Source organism: Leptosomus discolor, chromosome 19, assembly GCF_034619465.1.
Source record: "Leptosomus discolor isolate bLepDis1 chromosome 19, bLepDis1.hap2, whole genome shotgun sequence".
In the NCBI taxonomy this organism is placed as follows: domain Eukaryota; kingdom Metazoa; phylum Chordata; class Aves; order Leptosomiformes; family Leptosomidae; genus Leptosomus; species Leptosomus discolor.
In genome coordinates this window covers 13,579,821-13,602,408 of record NC_141409.1, presented here as the reverse complement: position 1 = coordinate 13,602,408, position 22,588 = coordinate 13,579,821, and the positions used below count along the sequence as shown (strand labels likewise).

Below are 22,588 nucleotides of genomic sequence, written 5' to 3'. Positions count from 1 at the left end.
CTGTTTCAGCAGATTAAATACTGACTTCTTCATAAACCCCTGTTTTCTCAAACCTCTTATCAGCAGCACTTGGCAGTAATCACACCTAAGGAAACTTATAATTTTCCTCAAGGAGGTGACGCTGACAGAATTAAAAATGAAGGAGCCCCCTGAAAAGCCAGTTCATTACAAATTAACAGTGGTCCTAGCAAAGCAGTGGGCTAAGGCGTGTCAAATAGTGATATGGATAAAGAAACCCAGCATTTTAAACTGTCAGAGCTCGGAGCATAGCTAGCCTTAGAACAAATTAATCACATATTGTCAACGCAAAGTTGCATCAAATTAACACATCGGATTCCAGCATATTAATGTGAGAATGCTTTCACCTGATTATTACTGCAAACCATTGCCACTCTCTGACTGCAAAGATATAATTAAATTGCTAAATAGAAAGTGCATATAATATCTCTGCGTGCATTTAGGATGCATGAGCTGAAAAGATCACATCCTAGTAAGTGACAGTTTCTATTTGTAGGAAAACTTTACTTTTTTTTTTCCTCTCTTATTTACTTGTGAGTACTAGAGTATGAAATTAGAAAAGTTAGTAATGTTGTTTGCACTCCATACAACTTACGTGAAATACAGGTTTAATTTAACTGATTTGCTGTGCTGCATGTGACTGTGTAATTAGCTTTGGTCTTCTCCATGCTTTCTTGGGGGCAAGGAGAGGCAAGAAGGGATACTTCAGGGTTTTGAAAGCAGAATACGAAAAAGCAGATGTTAATGCCACATTAGAGATGCTGTTGATTAATCTGAGAGAGCTTGCTGATCAATTTGTTTAAAATTAAACTGCACTTAAAATCTGTTGAGATCAGATAGCCCCTGAGTTGGAGACAAGCTTATTGCACGTGCCTCGTCTGTCTTTGCTTGTGGATTTGCTACTTGCAAAAATCGTCTAACGTTGTGCTTTCATCCCAAAGTGCTCGGATTATCTACTGATGGGCAAAAGGCAGTGCTGGAACCAAACCAAGTGCATCATTTAATTATTCTTCGTAGAATCCTTTAAGTAATAATAAGAAAGTAATTAGCTCAGAGTTCCCAGCGCTTTGCTGTCTCATGTGGCGCCAGGTGAACAGCGACGCTTGTGCCTGCTCTCCCTGGCCACCACACGCCTCCTCTTGCCCATCCCCTTCCGACTCCCCGCGCAGCCCTCCTGTGTTGATGCCTCACCCCCTCAATTCTTGTGTGAACCGTTATCAGAAAGATTATGGTCAAGCTTGATTGTAAGTGCCTTTTATAAAATGCTTTTCTCTTCAAAGGTCCGTTTTGCCTCAGCCGTTGGTGAACTGGCGCGCTGCCCTCGCAAGGGGTGTAAGCGTTGGGGAAATTTGAGGTTCATGAATCGCATGAATACAATAGCGTGGTGTGCTGTGGTTAGTAAGGATGCCTGTCAAACAGTAAGTTCGTTCTGTAGCAAGGAAAAAAAATATCTTGTGCTTGATGCGTTGGGAGCGGTGTTGTAAGACGGTAAAATTATTGTGTAATTCTAACAGGGCCACACCGCATCAGATTTGTCTCCGCACGATGCAGATGGCATCGTGACATCCCTCCTGCTTCCCTACAATTTTAATGTAGGCAACAAAAGAAAGTTGAAAATACCTTTAAAATGTCATTTGTCTGTAACCGTTTCTGTTGGCCCTGGACACGTTATGGGGAGGTTAAGCCAAACGGGGTTCTGGTTGCCTTACCTGGGAGTTTCTTTGATTAAGAAGTAACAAGTAGCAGGTGCACTTTAAGGGTAAGGTAGAGGCCTTTGTGTTGGTGGGAGAAATCGTGATTCCGCTTGAATATTACAGTTTCAACCAGTGCCATGAAGTGAAGACCACTGTGAGTACAACCAGGAGCTCGTTAGATGGTTCTGCCTTTGCCCGGAGTCCACAGAGGACCCGAGTGTGACGGGAGTTCTTCTGAAACATCCGGACTCTTTTTCTGAGCATGAAATCTTACTTTACAGAAAAAATTTAAAAGGAAGGAAAATAGCAGGTACAATGAGACATACAGGAAAAATTTTGTGACTGGCCAGCTTGGTGATGCATTTAAATAAAAAGCATTTTTTAGGCAGTGGTCATTTAAAGCAAGCTTAACTAGAACTAAAGAATTGTAAGGTAGTTTTTATGATGCAGTTGATAATCTTTGGCTGAATCATATTGCATTTTACTCTGTCTAATTGATTTTTAGCAGTTTACTAATGTCATTATCTTTCCCTTAATTACAGATCAAACCAAATGAAAAACTGACTCACAGTTAAGTTCTTAGCAGCCAGAGAAATCTGGAGATGTTTGTTAGCAAATGTTTTTTATGTCTGCTGTTTGCAGGAGGATTGGATATATGCGTTTAACAGACGTGTTTAGTGTGAGAAGAATTTCTGAGGGAGATAAGTTTGGTGGTTTTAATTTCTCATAGAGCAGTCTTTTAGGCTGTGCCTTTACTCTGACCTTTGTACTTGGAAAATAATTTTAAAGCATTGACGCTGATTACCGAGTAAGGACTCTCTTACGGCCTGTTCAAGCACCGTAATATCGCTAACCAAAGAACTCTGGTTTAGTACTTACACATTAAATATAACGGTAATTGTTTTATTCTTGTTTCCATTATATATTTAGATTTTGTTAAGTTATTATTTATTTGTTTGAGATTTTATTAAATATTCCCCACTCAGAATTTGTAAAGGCAATATAATGGTCTGGTTTTTTCCGTGGGAGATTCCTTTATTTGCTGCCTATTGGAAGCAAATAGGAAAAAAAGTTCTCATTAGCGTCTTAATCCTATTAAAGCTTTCATTTAAGATGAGGAAAATTGATTTACTAACAAAAAAAGTTTCTCTGCTCTCTGTGGAGAGTGAATTTATACCTTAGGCTGACGTGGGCCTAAGTCCTGGGAAGAAACAATGGTGAAAGCGCTTTGTGTCAGAAGTGCAGCGGAGCCCTCGGGCTGTGTGGAGCATTTCAGAGCTGGAGGGGGGCGGGTGGCAGGTTTTTTGGTGGCGTCACCTGCAGGAGAACTGGTTTTAATCCTGCATCAGTTAAACCTGCGTGAACTAGCCTATCGGAGCATTTTCACGTGCCATGTTTTAAGGGCAAAAGCTCCCTAAGGTTAAACTTTTTAATCACCTTGTTAAAGGTACCACCTAAACGACTCGCGGCTGTTGAAGCTGTGTAGAGGAGATCAGATTTTTAAACCGGTACGTTGTGGTGGATGAGAAGTGGGGTGCCAGCCCCTGCTGGGCTTCAGGGGTAGAGGTGTAACGTAAGAGCTAAAACGTCTCAGTCCCAGACTTCTTCCCCCAGTATTGTGGTCATCTGGAATGCTGATACAGGTTCCCTGCACACAGAACACATTTATTTATTTATTTATTTGGTTTTGAAATGACCTCAGGCAAGAGCCCAGCCTTGCCATTACGTCAGTGGCCGTGCCTCGAGTCCTGCACTCCTGACGTCGTTGAAAGGGGCGCTTTCAGAGAGGACGTTAGTGCTGAACGCAAGTGGTGATGAGTAGGGAGTAAAGATCTTTTCCATATCCAGATAAATGTAAAGAAAATTTGTGGAGATAGGGTGTAATTATCAGAGAGATTTTAGCCGTACTGGAATTATTAGGCCAGTCTTCTGAAAAGTATCATGAGAATATTAACTCTGCAGAAAGCCCTGAGTCCAGGTTTTTTCTCAACTCAAAGTTTGAGCTATTTGTATTGTTTCAGCATGTCTATTATATGCTGTGTAAAATGTATTTATAAAAGTAATTTTGTGGGCACAATAATAGGGAAAACAGTGCTTAATTAGAAAAATAGTGTGAATTTCAGTGCGTATTTATGTGTACTGTAAATATTATTTTCCAAAAGAAGTGGTATGAAATTTTCACAGCCAGTCAGTTCTTTTTGCAGTCGTACCGCTAGTGAAAACAAAGAGGCGAGTCCGCCGCAGCAAATCTGTTAGGTGGCTATCAGTACAGTTAATTAGAACTTCAGATTCCTTGAAAGGATTAATCCAAGGTCTGAACTTGTGTTGCAGGTTTGAGGAAATTTTTTTTTTTTCTAATTGCTGGGAAAGGATAGAATTAAGTCTCCGGCCTTGCAATTCTTTATTGTATATTCAAGATCCTTTTTCTCGGCTCCCTTGCTCGTGGTTCCCCCTTCGGTGCTGGGAAGGCCGCGCGTCCTCTGCTGCGCACCCAGGAGCAGCTCCCCCGTGCCGCTGGGCGCCCCTTGGCTGCGGGGCTGCTCGACGTGCCAGAGCTGAACTGCTGCTGTGCCGCTCCGGCGAGGGGCGGCTGCGAGAGGAGCCGGGGGGGTTCGGCAGTTGACCCCGGTACTGCAGGGTTGCCCTGTTCCTTGTGCTCCGAAGCCTTCAAACTGAAGGAGACGGCTGAGACGTTCCTCACTGAAGAGGCTGTAGTATTTTTCTTGGAATTGGGTTCTGTTCTTTTTGCAAGAAGAGCAAATGCTTTTATTTAGCAGAGCACTAAGGGATTTATTCTTTAGTTCATCAATTTTTGCAATACAAAAACTTTGACCATATTGCTGGAAGTGCAATTGCTTAAATTTAGTTTGATTAGATAAATAAACCTCACTGACAAGCCGTGTGACCAAGTCACATTCGACGTCATTTTCCTTGGGGTAGCCCAGCCCCAGGGTTATTTCTCACAGGTCGCTTTCTCCAGGCTGCACTCTCTAATCCCGTGAGTTTTTGCTCCTGACGCCGAAGTCGGAGGGAGTAACGCGCAGGTCAGCGTCGTGCGCCGCGAGCAGCTCTGCCGTTCTGGCGTGGTCTGCCTTCGGGGCGCTCGGGGCACACCTGGGCATCGCAGCCAGCACCGCCGGGGCACGGCGGGTCGGACGGTGCCACCGGAGTCCTGGTGGCCCAAGTGCTGTCCTCGTCCAGGCCGGGTGTGGCTTGTTCTTTGGGCGCTGCCGAATAATGCAAATACCGTCCTGGGTGTAAGGACACTTCGGGTTAAGGGGCCGGTTTAGTGACGGGTGCTGAGAGAGAAGTCGCCTGCGAGGGGAAATAAAATCCCGTCTTCGTGAGCAGCCTGACTGCTACAGCGCTTCCCGTCTCTAAATCGAGGAGGGAAAAAGCTGTTGTGATAATGTCACTAAACACTGCAGAACATATTTCCATATAAAAACCTTCCTAGATAGGAAATTCCAGTTAATAATAATTTGGAGAAAAACCTGTAGTAAAACTTGAACATATTAACTATTAAGAGTTTAATTTGAGCTCTGGGGGAAATGATCTATCTAGGTAGGCACAGTAAAAATGATGAGATTTCAGGCAGGTTTTACAGATGATTTTCTCTTTCTTTTTGAGAATAATTGAGTCATTTTAATGATAAGCCTTGCTTGGCTTCTTTGAATGGACTGCATGCAATTAGTTGCAGCTTCAACTTTGAAATGTTTTGACAGAAAATGTATCATTTAGCTTGTAAATTTTTTCTAGCATCTGCCTCTAATATTTGTTCATTTTCTGCAACATACAACTTCGGTACTTCAGGTCAAATTCCAGGCACAGCTCTGTTTTCTTTGTTATCTCGGTTGCTTCCTTCAGGATGAGGGAGAATAATTACACGGAACATCTTTTCCAAGCAGCTGGAGTCAAATTCCAGCTGACTGCAGCACCTGCGAAGACGGTGGCTCTGCCTCGGGCTGCGCGGTGCCGTGCCAGCCCGGGCTGCGCGGTGCCGCCGCGCGCCGGAGTGCACAGACTCGTCCTCGTAGCGCTACTGCCCTTCTGTGAGCTTCAGATGGCAATAATGCCAGTGAATGCAACGTGTCTGGTTTAGACTAATTAGAGGGATGATTTGTGAAACGCTGGCTATTTATTTAATTAATCACCAGCACAAAGCTATAAAACCCATATTTTAAAAATCCCTGTTAGTTTGCCATGTGGTTAATAGATTGTGGCACATTAAAAAGTGACATGGTGATGTATTAAAAATGTTCCACCTAAGGTTGGCTAATGTCCTCGAGGAACTTAAGCTGTCTGCTTTATGCAGCAGAAGCATAGGATTAGAGGCTGATCTGTTTAAGGATTGAATATTTCTGAAAACATTTGTCTTTCCTGTAGCATCTGTTTGTTAAAATACACTGTGCTGTATTTCTTAACGTACAAATAAGGTTTATGGTGTAGTTTTAATTCTAAGTTTTTCTTGCATTTTGTTATTACAAAGAATAACTCTGTTCCTCAGTATTAAATTGTAATGTTTATTACTAAGTCGAATATAAATAATTCTTCTAAAGTAGGCCGTTCCTTCTCCTCACGACGTGGAAACTGAGGATAGTTTCCTGTAATGAATGCATTTTGTTGCAGCTACAGCAATTGTATTTTGATAAATCTGAGTATGTGTGTTGGTTCTGCAGCAGGGCTGTTGGAACTGGATAGACACGGGTGTAGCATCCGCGGTGGCTCGGGCCGTGGCAGTGGGTGAGCAGGGCAGCCCCCGGGAGAGGGGCAGCTCCGCGTGGGCGCTGCCGGAGCGCGGCAGCCCGGGCACGGGGGGCTGTCGCTGTGGCAAAGTGCCGCGGGAGCGCCGGGACTGGAGCTGGGCTGGGGCTGTTTGCCCCCAAACAGACACTCTGTGAAAGCGCACGCGGCCGGGGCTGTAGCGGGGATGGACTCGGGGTTTCTCCCTCTGTTCCAAGTCAGATTTGTCAGAAAAAAGTAGTAACAGGAAATCACATTCATAGCACTTCAAGTGAAACGTTTTTTAATTTAAAGCGAGTTGTATAAATCAGTGCGTGGTCATGTGATTGAAATCTGTTGTTACAGGAATTATATGTCTTATTCTTTGCTCAGGACTTGCACAGTTTTTTATTAATTGTGGGAGTGAATGCCAAGAAAGAACAGGCAGTAATTTGGGATACTGGATGATGTGGTTATCTATGTAAATCATGGTTTTGAGGTGCATATAAAAATGTGTTCAGGTGGAAGCGTGGAAGGAAACTGTCCAGCTCTGGAGGTTATGTTTCTCAGCTGTGTGTTGTATAATTAACTGGTACGTTAGGAGGGGGGCTAGAATAAAACATGAGTATGTTAATGCAGCCTGGAGCTGATGTTGTAGTGATCATTGCAATGCAGATAGCGCATTTCTCATGACTGCGGCTGCCTACTGGAGCCTTTGAAACATCTGGACCTTTAATTGAAAAATAGTGTGGTGCTGTACAAAGCAGACATGCTAAGTGAAGTCAACAATTTAGAATAAAAAATAATAGTGTGTTATTTACCTTGCAGTTAAATATTCATACTTTGTTATGCTTTGTGTAACAGGAAATTACTGGGTTAAATTTTTATGAATAGTGACAGTGTGAATAAGATAAATTAACTATTTAACAGCGTTAATGGAATTTTACATTGTGATCTGCTAACTCTGCAGCGCGAGCTAGGATGATACAAAGGAGTATCCACTCCTCAGAAAGGAACAACTTCAAAGCTTCCCTGAAAAGCTGGGAGGACTGGCAGGCGTGTGGCGTGTCGCTGCTGCCCGCGGCGTGTCGTTGGCCCAGTGTCCTCACTGGTGGCATTTTCTGTAAATGACTGAGAAATAACAGAAGTAATCGTATGGCCAGAGGAATGAAAAACCCCAATATGGGCTTCACCACCTGATGAAATAAATATCATTCCTATTTTGCTACAGCAAGGTGTAGTATGGCGTGTTGGAGGATAAAGGGGGCAAAACTGCCCTGTATTTTCATACCATGCTAAGAGTTAGTGTTGTGCCTCCGAATGCTAACCTAACACGGACCCGAACAGGCATTTTCTCCAGTTCTGGTGTAACACCGTGCACATAAAATGAACAGACTGTGTTCTAGGCCTTTAACCGACCGTCGTGTTATGGGAGGTGCTGTTCCACTCACCGCACCAAAACCGACTGGTTGCAGCTACGTGTTTCTCTGCTGGGCAGTGTGGGTCTGGGTCCTGAGGCTGGGAAACGTGTTCCTCATCCTGCTTTGCTGCCAGGGTGCTCGCCCGGAGCCGTATGCCGGCAGCGTCGTTATATTGTGCTACTACAGTATGAGGGTTTCTGCCACGTGCTTGTTGGAAGATTTTAAGGTATTTGATGGTCTAAACTTAAAAAAAAATTACCATTTTTGGTTTTAGAGGACCCGTTTTCTGCTCAACGCCTCAAAAGCTGTTCTGCTTAGGAGTGAATATGACTGTTTTATTCCCACTTATTATGGATGAAGCAATAATCGCTCTAAATTTTTTATTTTTTTAAAATCAAGATGCTTTTCAATGATCATCTTAGAAAAAATATGTATTTGCCATAAACACCTGTGCTCTAATCTGTTAGAACTTTAGTTTGTGTTGTAAAGGCTGAGTTAATATTTCCATTTTTTTCCCATCCGTGTGTTTTCTGTGTGTTGTTTAAATACATATGTAAGTTACCTGTGGGAGGTGATGGCTGGATTGCATAGTATATTAACTACACTGCCACCTAAACAAAATACACTTCAGAGTGCAACTGTGAGAAGACATTTTACATTTGGAAAAAGGATAAGCATTTGTTTCCATTTTGTGTAACGTTTAGCATTGTTTGCTGGGAGGTGAGTCAATGACTCGAATTAATTATAATTACTGAGGAGACATATACTGATTGAGCAAATAAAGTAGTAAGCTCATTCGTACCAAGGCCATCTAATTAAATGCTAACTTTGGGTAAGCTAGATGTGCATGAAAGATTAATTTTAGGAGGTTTTTATGACTCCCACTAAATAATGATTCAGTAAAATCTTTGCATTATATCATTAGAACATCTAATCTTAAAGTGATATACCATTTAGTCACAGAACTCTGTGGTACAGGAAGATGCAGTAAATTATTGTTGTTGAAAATTAATCACTTTTCTCTAAGAAATGCTTATGCAGTTTGGTTTAATTTTCTACTGTGGTGTGCAGTGAAGCAAATTAGAAGCGAGAAGGGTAGAGCGTACACATTTTTCTCAATGATTGTTTCATTAGCTCCCCATTACGCAGGTACTTCGGAGCTGTGTTTAGGAGTAAGTTGTCCTGGGGATGGACAGATGGTACCAAACTTCCCGTATCATGTGGAAGAACATTAGTGGCCCCACAATAATCTCTTCAATATATAGATCACCTGATATTGGAGGGAGGTATATATTTTCTCATGGACTTTGATTAAAAGTTTATTTTAAATCTTAGGAAAACTTCTTGTGTTGAAAGACTTGGTAGAGTTTAAACATGTATTTTTTCTTTTTTTTTAAATTTAACATACTGTTTATATTCAAAGCATATTAATTTTATTACAGAACATTATCTAATGATACAGCTATTTCTAGAATGATAGGTAGCCAGTGGAGCTCGTTCCACATGCTGTTTTCCTGTCATAGTTGTAGTAACCAGTATTTACATAATTAAACAGCATAGCTCGCAAATACCATCCTAGAAAACCCATGAAAATTCATCATTTGAGTTGCCTGTCGTATCCTTCCTTCATCCTCTTGTGTCTGGAAGTACCAGCAACATATGTATGTGCTGGTGGTGCTACTTAGGTGCTTGTAACTAGCCCGACTACTGTTGTTATATAGCACCAAGTATTGCTGCGCTGGTTTGTGGCTGTCTTTATTTGACACAACACGGGAAGCATGGATTCACAGGAGCAGTAGCCTTAGATACCAAGTTATTCTTTCAGAAGAAATTTGTTTATTAATGGGAATAACTTTCCTAAGCTTGGCCACTGCTTACTATCAAAGTGCATGAATATACATTGACCTGCTTAGTTTAAATTATAAAAGCAGAAAGCAGAATGTTGGTGAATTCAGCAGACTGTACTTTTCAGCAGTGTCAAATACCGGACATCGTTCCGTGCAGCCCTTGAATAGCTGTAAAGTGCCAAAGCACTACGCTGTGCCAGCCACCCAGAATTCTGACAACAGCAATAAAGAAAAGAGAAATACAAAGAAATCAGGTGATTTGGTTATGTGCACACCACACTAGTAGTAATTTGGGAAACGGTATCCCTGGGCTTTTTCCTCTTCATGCTGCACAGCGCCATGTCTCCTCCAATGAATTGCAGATGATGAAACATCATCTTTGCTTTGAGTGAGATGAAGATGCTATAGAAACAGCAAATGGAAATTTTCAAGAGATCAGACTGTAGGAGAGCACTAGGTAGCCTTAAGAGGATCCATTAATGAAAGTACTAAAAAATTTTCTGTGATTTATTGTATGTTTTCTGTGTATCCAGTTACTCCTCACTTCCTTAAAGGATTGGTGGAATATAACATTTCTAACAATAAAATCTTAATGGAATCAGATTTGTGATTTCCTAGAAAATTAACGAGATATTTTGTCAATTTTATTCCAGACTTCATTTGTCAGAATATACAGTGTCCAGTGACAAGCTAAAAGAATTTTTTGACAAATTAACTATGCCACAGGTGACAGATCAGGAAAATGTTAATTTAACAGCCCCTTTATGCTTCCCAGATTTATTGAAGGCTATTAAGGAAACTCCAAATGGTAAGGCCTCTGGCCCTGAATAGATTTGCCACTGAATTTTATACGGGATCTATTAATAAAGTTTGATGCTGCCTTTTTGGCTATAGGTAATTGTACTTTATCTTCTGGGTCTCATCAGCGTTTACAGTTGGAATACTGTTTTAGTTGGGAGAAAAAAGTAACTATGCTTCCAGTAGTGTCTAATCTGGTCCTGAATGCTTCCTCCTAAAGAAGAGACTGCAAGCACCGTATAAAACCCACAAGTTATTTTAGTTACATCCAGCGTGGCTAGGTCTTTGACTCTTGGCCACTGAGACTAATAATTGGATCCCTTTTATTCAGTCCCACCACCTACAAATCCTTACCTAATAAGCTTTGCACAGAGAAGTAATTGAGCTCTGTGGGATTTCCTACACAATTAGTATTTTGCAGGACCAGACTAAGGATATGGATTCGTTCCATCCTGCAGACAGGTTGTGATGGTTTGGGTTTCTCATGCCGATTCAGAACAGATATAATCAGCTTGCAATAAACAAGGTGGAGATTTCCTCCAGACCCCCTTGACTTGGTGATCGATCAGTCTGAGCCTTGACCCACGTGTTTATAGGCCACACTAATGTTTCTTACCTACTGCGACGATGAATGCTCTCATTACTAATAGGAGGTCTGACTGGCTCCCGAATCTCAGGTGGCAGCTCCTCTAATATCTTATGGCCATCAGTGTTATAGCCCTTTTAATTAATGAAAATATTTCACTCACTTCTTTAAAGATCTTGAGTATAAATAAGGGTGATGTTTTTGAGCCATTTCCTAGTACTGCTGCTGCTGGTATTGCTTCCCTTGCTCAAAGAGCAGTTGGGATCCGAATTCGTGTACGAATCACCCCTGGTTTAAGTCAGCTGTCATCCTGAGGTTCGTGACGAGTGTTTGTGAGTAAGAGAACAAGGATATCAGTAATGGAGGGAGTTTGGACAAGCAAGATGGTAAAAATAGACTGGAGGAGGTAGAGATTTAGAGATGGGGAAGAGCAAAGAAAGGTTTATCTGAAAACAAGGAACACAAAACAACAGCCCAGCGTAGGGCAAAGAAGGGAAGCACTGCGAAAGGTAGACCGAGGAGAGTTACCGTCTTCCTTGTGGTAGTGTAAGAGCAGGGTCCCTCGAATGTGCTTATTTTATCAATACATGTGTTTATTGGATTATGAGATAAAACAGTCTGTACTTGTAGTAGTGGCTAATGGAACAATCTGGTCTTTTGGGTTATTAGGTACAGTTCTTGGCTCGTTAGTCCGTTCTCTGGTTTTGTGCTGTGTACGTCAGTTGTGACCCCGGCATCGACTCTCACATCTGGTTGTCAATTTTTCTTGGATTTTCTGTTGTCAAGACTAAGCATTACTTGTGATTCTGCCGTCCTTGGATTTAAATAGGTGACTCAGCATGCCAAGGAGTCACCTCACTTTCCTGGATAACTGCTGTTTACTCATTCAAACGCCGCTGCAGTTGAAACCACAGGTTTCCCATTCCGGCTGGTGTCTCTGGTCGTGGCCGTAACGCCAGCGCTGCTCCCAGCGCTGCTCCCAGCGATGCTCGTGCGTGTTCCTGCACTCCCCTGGTTGGTATTTGCACCTGGGCAAAGGCAGGGGCAGACTTTGCGACTGGTGATCCATTGCCTCATACCAGATTAGTTCCCCTTAAAAATAAGTCCTGTGAGTAGGAAAGCAAGGGGAGAAAGAAAGAAAACAAACAGCCCTTATTTTTTTAGTAGTCGTAGTTAATGATTTCCTTGGTGAGGTAAAGTCACGGGGATGGGTCATATCTCAGAGAGCCCCCGGCACCCTAGCTCACCCAAAGGCTTGCTGGGGCTTAGCCAAACACAGTGAAGGAATGTCCTGTATTCTGTTACAAATCTAACATTTCCTTTTAAATGAGTAAATCCAATTTCTTACCTTAAAAACATGGGAAGAGGAGGCATCTGCACTATAAAAATGCTTTCTTAAAAAACAAATTCATTATATTTGGATGGATTTTAATAATACTTTTAGCTACGCTAGTATGAATAATCTTTAAATTCCTATTATTTCTCTAATTTATAATCACACTGAAGGATCAAATGTTTTTTAACAATATATTGAAATTAGCACATGGCATATAACTCCCTGTTTTATACTCTCATTATAGATTTATAGTATTGAATCCTTTTATTCTGTTACTTAGAATTCTGAGAGATTAATTCGAATAATACCTTCTTCTCTCAAGGCCCATATATGTATAGAGATGGATGGAGATATATCGTTACATCAGGGGTGCTTTTGAAAAGGGGATCAGGACGTATGATCTTTTGTCTGTTTAAAAGATTACTGGTTGAAAAAAGCAGTCCTATCCATAGTAGATTAAACGTTTTTTTCTTGTAATGCAAACTTTACTTTTATGTTGCTATGTATTTTATGTTTTATTTAATTGTTAATCTCCACAGTGCCAAATAGATTGTATTTTTTAAAAAATACAGTCAGTTCCAATGAAAACCGGTATTAGTTAATCCTTCTTGGTTGTCTTCAAATAGTTCAAGATAGTTTAATGGCTCAGTTGTGTGTGTGATTTTTGTTCTTCTCTTGGCAGACGAAGGTCAAGCCTAAGGTTTACGTTCAAACCTCTTCCCAACGTGCGGTTTTGCCCCGGCTCTCCGCCCCGGCTGCGGGACCTGGCGTGATGCCCTCGGGGAGCGCCCTGGGGTGTGCGGCCAGCTGGGGCCGAAGCTCCGGGCGTGCACTTGCTGCCTGGGGACGGTGGCTCTGGGCGGTTCAACGAGGGTCCGGCCAGCAGAGCGCTGCCGGCGGGGCGGCTCTGGGGGGGCGCGCTGGCCGGGCCCGGGCTCCCCTTCGTGTCCGCTGAGAGCTTGTCCCGCTGTGCACCCGGGCGCGAGCTCCCTGCGCCACCCTCGGCGTAGGAGGGGGCAGAGGCAGGCAAAGGGGAGAGGAGGAGGACGAGGAGCCCCGAACCAGGGCAGTGGCGAGCAGCAGCATTGGCAGCTCCGGCGTGAGACGGGCTGCTTCGGTGCTGCCGCAGGAGGTGCCTCGCCGGTGCCCGGGTACGAGGCACAGTGAGGTGGGAGCTCTGCACTTGAGGGAGGTGAGCTTTTCGAGGAGGGGGCAAGAACCGCAGAAGAAAGCAGAAGTGTAGAAATAAGGGTAGTGCTAGTAGTAAGTGCTGATGGAAAAACTGGTTTTGAAGTTTCAGGTAGGCTTGTCAGTTCTCCCTCCTGATTGCACCTTTTTTTGTTTTTTTGTGGATCCTGCAAGAACATGGGATCTTGCAGAGGACATCAGGCTTTTTATGGAAATCTGAAATCGTTGCCAAATGTTTCATAACATTTTTACAGATACATTGAACAGCAGTGAAAGGATTGGAATTTAAACGTTCAAGCTTCTTCCGGTTTTAAGTCATAGCAGTGTATGCTCATCTTTCTACTGAATAGAATTCCATCCGCACCAGATTTTGTGTTAGCTCTGTCATACTTTTTTTTGATACGTTCTAATGAAATATATTTTCTTAACAGGGTCATGTTGGTACAACGGCAACCAAAAAAATTGATGTCTACCTCCCACTGCACACAAGCCAAGACAAACTACAGCCCATGACAGTTGTGACGATAGCAAATGCCAAGGTGCATGACCTGATTGGACTAATATGCTGGCAATATACAAGTGAGGGACGGGAACCAAAACTGAAGTAATGTTCTTTCTTTACTACCTCTTGATCTCTAATTTTCTCCTCTGCAGCCTTTTTGCGTAATGGAATGGATTTCCATGTCAATGTTTCTATAGATAAATCTTAGAGAAACCACCTACACATTTATCAGTATTTCCTCTGGAGCAGTACACGTGCATCTCGATCCATTTCTCTTTCAATTAAACTACTGGGTACTGTATAATGACAAGCATATGAAACCATGGATCTGTAAATGAATCATGATTTCAAAACGTTCTGTGTAAAAAATAATATAAATCTTATCTCTTTTGGTGTCACAGAGACATTTTTTTATTTTTATGTCCAGTCTATTTTTTGGTGGCGTTCTTAATGGCTGAGATCTCAAAGATGTCCAATAAAATCCAGAACTCATCTGTTACTCCCTCTCTTGTCTGTTCCGAGAGAAGGTACCCAGATTCTGACTGGTTTGTCTGCACGGTACCAGTTCCTCCTACGGATCCATGGAGAGAGGAGTCGCTGTATTGGGTGACAGTGTGTCTTGAAAGTACTGTCAGTGTTCTCCTGAAACCGTAGAACAGATCTTGGCCAGAGCGAGTGTGCCTGAAAACAAGTCAGAATTTGGTCGTAGAACTTCAGCATTGCCACTTACTTGCTTTCTGCCCTCGTTTTGCTGCCGTGATGACTGTAATTCATTATACGCATGTTAAAATATTTCTGGTTTTGTAAGAATTGCCAGGTATAGGGGCTAAAGGCGCTTTTGTTCCCAGGTTATCATCTTGGAAAAATAAAATAAAATAAAGATAGGCAACTAAGGATCCTGAAAACAAAGCAAATAACAGTTTTCTTTGAAATTGTGAATCAAATAGCATTCTTTAATTCAAAAACCTCTCTCATGCAGTATTTTGTAATTTCTACAAGACTTTGGCCTCAGTTGCATTGGCTCTTCCGTGTAAAGAGCAGCATCTGTCTTGTCCTCAGAAATGTTACCTTCAGTTGATCAGTGGGTGTGTCAGTATCTTTGGTCATCACTGCTTACGCCCTCATTGTGAAAGAGTTCTGCCCCTAAGATTGCTGTGACGAAGCAGTGGATAGGATCTGCTGGGCTGGAGAACTCGTGGTGTTTAGTAAGAGCCATTCCTTTGTCGTGGTGCAGGTCCTTCAGCGCCACTTAGCTGAGCAGCTGGGCCTTCAAAACAGTCCTGTAAGATGCTTCAGTTTTTGCTGGGTTGTAGAACATAAAATAAGAACTTACAATAGTTTGTTACAGCGTTCTTAGGGACAGATACTAGCAGGTGACTTTTCTGGTGCAGAGAAGGTTAACAGTTTTGTTTAGTTTTTTCCATATGAGCCAATTTTCACTTTTTTCTTGTTCCTGATGATTTTTTTTTTTTTTTGGTACTGAATTTTACAGCTTGTTCTTTCAGCGTTTTTCGGAAGTGCTTGAGGACTCAGTAGCTTGCTCTCCTGTTGTAGCACAGTTGTAAGGGGGAAGGGGAGGTGCTGAGAGGTCTCTTGAACTGCCCTTCCTTAGGGTGAGTTGGTTTCTGTTTAGTAGATATAGGGCAGCACAGAAGAGCAGCCCCGCTTGAAAACAGTTCCATGGATATTGTTGCCTTGGATATGGGATTTCCCTTAGCTCTGCTCACCAGACATACGGGACGTTTCGGAGGTTAAACACTTCAGTTTGACTTGTCGGGTTTTTACGCTGGAGAAGAAACATAAAATTATTTGCAGGTCGTGCCATTTCATTTGCTGTTGTTGGTTTCTGTTCGTTTTAAGTCTAAAAAAGTGTCCTTTGTGTATGAATAGCTTATTTTTTAACAAGTAAGACACCACTAATGTCAATCTTTGGACACATGTATATTTTTCAGGAGCACAGCACACCTCAAATGGAACAACGCCTGTGAGTAGAGGTATTCCATGAGACATCATTGCCCTCAGCAAAAATCAGCAGTGGGAGGAAATGAATTTCACTGTCTGCCTTGAAGGATAAGGTGTTATGTGTCAAAGGGTGATCATGACCAAGGAGGCTGTCTAATGTAATCAAATCTCAGGACAGAAGTAATGCAATAAATAACGGAGGCATGAGTTCCCAAGAACAGTCTAACAGCAGCGACTGAGAATCTGGGTGCAAATGCTGAGAGCAAGGGGCAGAGCCTCAAGACTCCAAGAATTTTGATTTCTTGTGTAGTTCTTCATTATTTCTCATGTCTCCATCTCTTTTTTAGCCTCGCTGCCTGCCAGTACCGTAGCTAGGACTGATTGAACTGTAAAGTAGTTCTCATCATTTCCAAATAAGGGAAGAGCTTGTGTAGGCTGCGCATTCCGCATTTGCTATTTGTTCCTGATTTCAATCAGATTTGTAGAGTATAAAAAGAAAAAATCAGGATAGTTGTGACACCGCAGTAAAATACATACAGAGAGCACTTCAAATCTGATCTACAACGCATGTGGAATGACAAATGTACCTACTAGTAACACAGGTTGAGAATAATGAGGAGGTTGTAGACGTTGTAATTAAGAGAAACAACCCCTCTGTCTTTAGGAAAAGAATATATTACTGCCTGATTCTTTTTCCTAGAAGGTAGCTGTAAGAGTCTGAAGTGAGTCCTCGTTGACAGCTTTGAGAACATGTTGCATTCTGTTAGGCTGTGTGTTTTATTATAATTGTATTATATTTGTCTCTATTCAATGTCTTGATACGAGGAGCCCCTGGCAGCTTTAGCAACCCTGTTTCTGGCCTCTTACATACGAACTTTGGTCATAACCCAGTGGACGTTCTCTTGCCAACCCCTGACAGATGTGCTGTAATGATTCTGCCTGCAAAAAAATGAACAAAATCCCTTTCTAGGAATAAATTCATAGTGAGATGCAGAATTCAAATAAAGTTCCTGTTTTTAGAAGTTAAGAATGCTGTTACTTCTGTCAGTTGTTGTACTTAACTTTTACGTTCTGTCCGTAGCAAACTCGGAATCTCAAGGCTTTGAACCTTGTAATTTGAAGCCTAAAGTTCAGGACTTTGAGCTCATCCTGGTGGAGTTTCAAAATGCAGAACAGTTTTACCCATTGGACTTGTTTTTTCAACAGATTGTGACTTAATCTGTGTTAGTGTTCAGGAACCCGCTCTGTGTTTGAAGACATTTGTAACCCCTTTAATTTGTGGGATTTCACCAACATTGTGTGTTTTCAGTATAATTGATGGAAGATAAGTTGTCACCGCTACCTTTTTTTGGCACTTGGATCGCTTTGAGACCGCACAAATGTGTTCTGTTGCCTGCGTGTCTATATGTTCCTCTAGCTTTAATGAGAATTATGCAAATGCATCAAGTACCGAATGAAAATGTTAACTTTATTTATGTACAGAGCTTTAAGCACACACCAGGCTGCACATAGAAGAATGCTGTCAGGCGGCTAGGTTAGAAAATCAGGAGCAAAGCCCAGAGCTGAGCCGTGGGGAGATGGAGTTTGAGACCGGGAGGTCTCGTAGCGTGGGGTGACCTTTGCGTTGCGTTGAGCGGACAGAATGAGCGTGCAGAGCTTGGTTGGTGTCTGGATTTGTAGAAATCTAAACAAAGTAAGAGAAGGGCCTGAAAATCACGCCAGGCATTTCTCAGCAAGCAGGATCAGCTGTATCTATATTATTCGCAGCCTTTTTGTTTAGCTTGGTCCTAAAAAGACTGGCCAGCCCGCACGGCACCCGGCCTCCTGGCTGCCGGCTTCCTCTGGGTGCCGGAGCCCTGCCGCGCTGGGAGTTCCCGTCCCAGCGCCACCTCTCGCCCGTTTCCCTGCAGGTTACTTAAGCACTCCTGACAGAGTTAGAAATTAATTCTGCAGCGATGCTGCAGTTCTTCAGAACAGTCTGGAGACTCATGAAAATTCCTCTAATAGTATTGCTGAATTTTCAAGAGCCATAGTGACAAACATTGCTGGATTACCTTTTTGTTAGCAAATTTACAGCTTATGTTAATGGTAATGCATCATTATTACCTGTTTGATATAATAAATGTCTTAGTCATGACAAGGTGCATATAGATCACCTGGACTAAGCACTCTCACTAAAGCACAGTTGCAACCAAAGGTTTGTGAATTAATTGAGAAAATTGCAAATCAGGTAGTCAGTGAAATAATTCATTGTCACATCCAATCAATAAACTTTGTAAATCAACTCATTTAATTCAAAAAATGATCTATATAGATCAAGCGACCAATTAAACAATTAGCATACACTTTGCAATTAATTAATTTAGGCATCAATCATGCAATTAAAACTCAAAATTTTAAACTGCAGAGTTTAGAAATACACTGCCACGTGAACACTCAAGCTATACTTCATGGCTGGGGAAAATGCCTGAATGCGGGCAGATTTGCAATAAGAGGCAATACTTATTTTCAGGTCAATAATTCGAATATTAACATTTGAAACAGATTTTAGTATTAGGAAAATACGATTACTACCTGTTTGGCATATACAGATAGTTATTTCCCTATGGGCTTTCGTATGTAGAAAGAAAGAGGCTTAGATTTTTCTTTCCTGTTCTTCTCACGCTGTATCTGTTTAAAACTTTCAGTGTTATTTAGTTCTGTTTGTTGGTCTGCACTAATTTTTAACTGCTTTTAGCGACTGGACTTCTTAGATATGTAGAAAAGGTAGCTTTCCTACGAACCAGTGCTGCTGTGTTGAACAGATCTCTTACTTTCCGGTAGTTCACTGCACTGTTTCCCTGCCCGAGAGCATTCTCTGCTTTTCCAGCCTACCTTCAGTAAACTTTTTCACAGTTGCTTGATCTGTGAAGAAGTAGGTAGGCACCGCTTGTTTGTCTTTAATTCTAAAATGTAATGGTCATATACATGTGTAAACTTTCACAAATGGAGAAATATAACTTCCAGCTTTACGAAGTCTTGAAACTTTTATAGACTTTAGTGTATTTTAATCACTGTCAGTATTTTGCTTGCAGTCCAGTTAATGATGAAGTAAGCCTCACTGCTTTTACTCTGAGGTTTTGGGGTCTTTTTTCTATTACCACATGGTTGTGGTAGCAGGCTATGTTGGGGCTTTGTTGGGACATAGGTATCTGCTGCCATCACTGGCTCTGAAGTGTATCACTCCTGTAATGGGCACGTTTTCTGGTTTTTCTCCAGCATTTAGTGACTGGTATTGATCGGCTGAACGGAATTGGTTGTCTGGCTTCCCTCCTGAATGAACTTGTTTTGTCTTTATTTCAGCGACAACGTCAATGCCTACTGTCTCCATATCGCTGAGGATGACGGTGAGGTTGACACAGATTTTCCACCCTTGGACTCCAATGAGCCCATTCACAAGTTTGGCTTCAGCACTCTGGCACTGGTTGAGAAGTACTCGTCCCCGGGCCTGGCAGCAAAACAGTCGCTCTTTGTCCGCATGTGAGTATGGGCGCTGGCTTTCTCGGTCACTGGGAAACATCTGTCTGTCCAGGCCACCTCTGCCTCTTTTTTTTCTTCTCTACTTTTCTTCAGCTGGCTTTAGCGCAGTCCAGGGGGCGCGTGTATTCACAGTGCTCTGATGCCCTGGGCTGGGGTCTCTCACGAGGCGGGTACAAAAGTAAATGCTGTAGCAGATTACTGGTAGCATAGGCTGCTCCTTGCTTGGGGGAAATATTTCATGCTTGGAACTCTTGAAGCAAAAATGCTAACAGGGTTTTCCTGGTTATTGGACATTTTTTCAGTTTGTGAAGAATCACTTACATTTCATAACCATACACCTGCTTCTGGTTTTGAATAATCAGACATTTAAAAAAAATTCTGACCTATTTAATGACATTTTTATGTTCTTTATTGTGTACTGTGTTTTAGAGGTGTTCTAAAGGATCCTACTGAAAGAAATTTTCAGAAATCCCGCATGTATTTCCCAGAGGCCCATTCACTTTATTCTGCTGCATTAGGGCATTGGAAAACAAAATATTCTGTCAACAGTATTTACAAATAAGTTATTCAAGGTAAACATATTCAGCCGTGCTGGACTGGATGCAGTCATGTGGAAGCTGACAGAGGGGGGAAATGAAGCGGTCTCGCCAGGCGCGGTACAAGGTCCGTCCTCGGTTTGCGCAGGTTGCAGTCACGCAGTCGAGCCAGGCAGCTGACTTTTACGCCTGTGAAATTGCAGACAATTTAGTTCCTTCCACCTGACTGAAGAATGCTGCACGTTTTGTCTGAAAGAGGGAATACCTGTTTCACCTGCACGCATTTCTCTAGAGTCAATGCTGTTGCCGTGAATTGGACTCTTTTAGTTCTCTGGCTCTGTGATTATCTTCGGGATAATCCTGCTGTCTCAGTATCCCCAGAAAAATACCAGCAGATACGTAGAAAATTCTGTTCTAATTCCTTGCAACCAAAAAGGATCACGAGTGTTTATTGCAGGCAGACCGGTTAAGAAGCCTGTATCATTAGAAGACTCTAAATTGTTGATAATTTCTCCCCTTTCTCGACTGCCTCCTACCTAAATCCCCATTGCCTGTACCCAGTGCATAAATAGTCATTAGTATTCAAACGCAGCGAACACAGATTTTGGACGTTAGCTCCGAGGAGGTGGAACCAGTGTTCCCATGTGGAGCCCGGAGACCTTGGCAGGATCCTGGCCTGGCCAGCAGTTCTCTGACTGGTGCTTGTAGCAGGATTAAGTTCCAGCTGCAAAAAAATGTGAAATCTTTTGCTTTAACATAATGTGTGCTCCTGTGAAGACCTTCCTGCTACCTTGGGAGGTCCTGCTGATTAGAAATAGGACAACTGCATCATAAGAAGTAGTGCTTTTCTGAGAGGGTTGGGGTTTTTTCTGTGTCCACATGTTAATTTGAAATTCCTGCGTAGATAGTTACTTGTAAATAGTTAGACTTAAATTAGGATTTTTAATGTGACCCCTAGAATAGAGAATTACTTGATCATCACTTGATCAAAAGATTGTTACTTCTGTGAGTTTCAATGTGCATGCTGTCTTATTTTTGCAGGGTTCTGTTGTAAATTCTACATGTTCCTCCCCCCCTGTCATCCTACTAGTGCATGTAGTTGTGTTTTTGTATTTTGCGTCTGGGTTTTTTTCCTCCTCATGCTGAAGTGTTTCTGCTGCTGCTGTGTCAGGCTTGTGACTCGTAATGTTTGTTAATATTGAACCGCTGTTGAAAAAAGTTGATGCTTCTGAGAAGCTTCGTGATGAAGCCTGGTGTTTTTATTTCAGATCTCACCCGTCCTGCGTATTGGATGTATTTTCAGATGTTGTGCAGTTACCGAGCTGACAGTCATGGACCCTCGCCAGGGACCCCGTTTCAGCAGGACATGTTTGAGCAGAAACAGTTTGCAGAACTTTACACACTGAAACTCCTGCCAAGGCAAACTCTTAGCCACTTGAGTTCGTTATAAATACCCAGTGGCAGTGGTTGGAAGTAGCCCACAGTGCGTTTTATATTCTGAGCTGAATGTGAGTGTCTTTGTGGCTATACAGAGTAGTAAATAATTGAGTTTGATTAGGGAGAGGGACCTCATTATCCCCCCACCTGTGCCCAGCTGGTAGGGGAGGGTCGAAATGAAGCCATTAGCTGTCTCTCTTACTGGCATCTCAAAGAGCTCAAATACATCTGTGTCTTATTTTCTTTTCTGGCACAATCAGTCGAGCAAGCTAAGCAGGCATGACCGAATTTGGCAAGTTCCAAGGACTCTGGCAAAGTTACACAAGGAGAAGACGGAGGGCAGTCATTCTGGCTTCTAACTGCCCATTAGTCTAGCGAGTTATGTTTTTGGAGGATGTCTGTTGTGGAGAGCGGTGCTTTGTCCAATGTCAAACACGGCACTCGCAAACAGCCCGCTCTGATGGCGAGTACGATTTGTCAGGAGTCAGAGGAAGCGCTGCGTTCATGTAGATGCAGGCTGCTTGAGATGATGAAGGAACACCTGAAAGACTCTGAACGAAGGTAGCTTAAAATAAATCTGTACTATCATTAGGGCTTTTTCCCTTGGAAATTTTATTGTCACAACTTGACATACTCGATCTAATGGTGTTTCTAGGAGTTGCAGCTCAGCTGCCAGTTGGCGCCCAGATGAAATTTGGCATACAGTTCTTCTGCTCTGTAGCACTTTTTTCCAGTTTTGATACTGCTTAAATTGCTTTGACTATTATATATGTATTTTTCAGAGCAGCACCTCTGCTATACCTGATAGATTAAGGTTTGAAGCATTTTTAAAATACCAGGCTTTCCTCATACATTTACAAATCCAATTCAAAGCTTTGAAAGGTGGTTTTTACTCTGATTACAGAAGCGCTCGCCAAAAGGCCTGTTATCAGCTTTCACATGGGTGTAGGTAATCTACAAAGTGTATTTTAGAATATTCATGGCATGCAAATTTAAGAAAGCTAATGTAGGTGCCCAAGGTA

At 42.3% G+C, this 22,588-nt stretch overlaps 1 protein-coding gene across 4 annotated transcripts in view; it reads left to right on the top strand.

The window, feature by feature from the left end:
• Positions 1-22,588, top strand: part of MAPKAP1 (MAPK associated protein 1) — a 93,356-nt gene that overhangs the window by 19,732 nt on the left and 51,036 nt on the right. For all 4 annotated transcript variants that reach the window (XM_086475610.1, XM_086475612.1, XM_086475611.1 and 1 more), the window contains exons 4-5: positions 14,042-14,214; positions 19,417-19,593. In XM_086475610.1, coding sequence (XP_086331736.1) covers positions 14,042-14,214; positions 19,417-19,593 — 350 coding nt within the window. The remainder of the gene's footprint in view (positions 1-14,041; positions 14,215-19,416; positions 19,594-22,588) is intronic.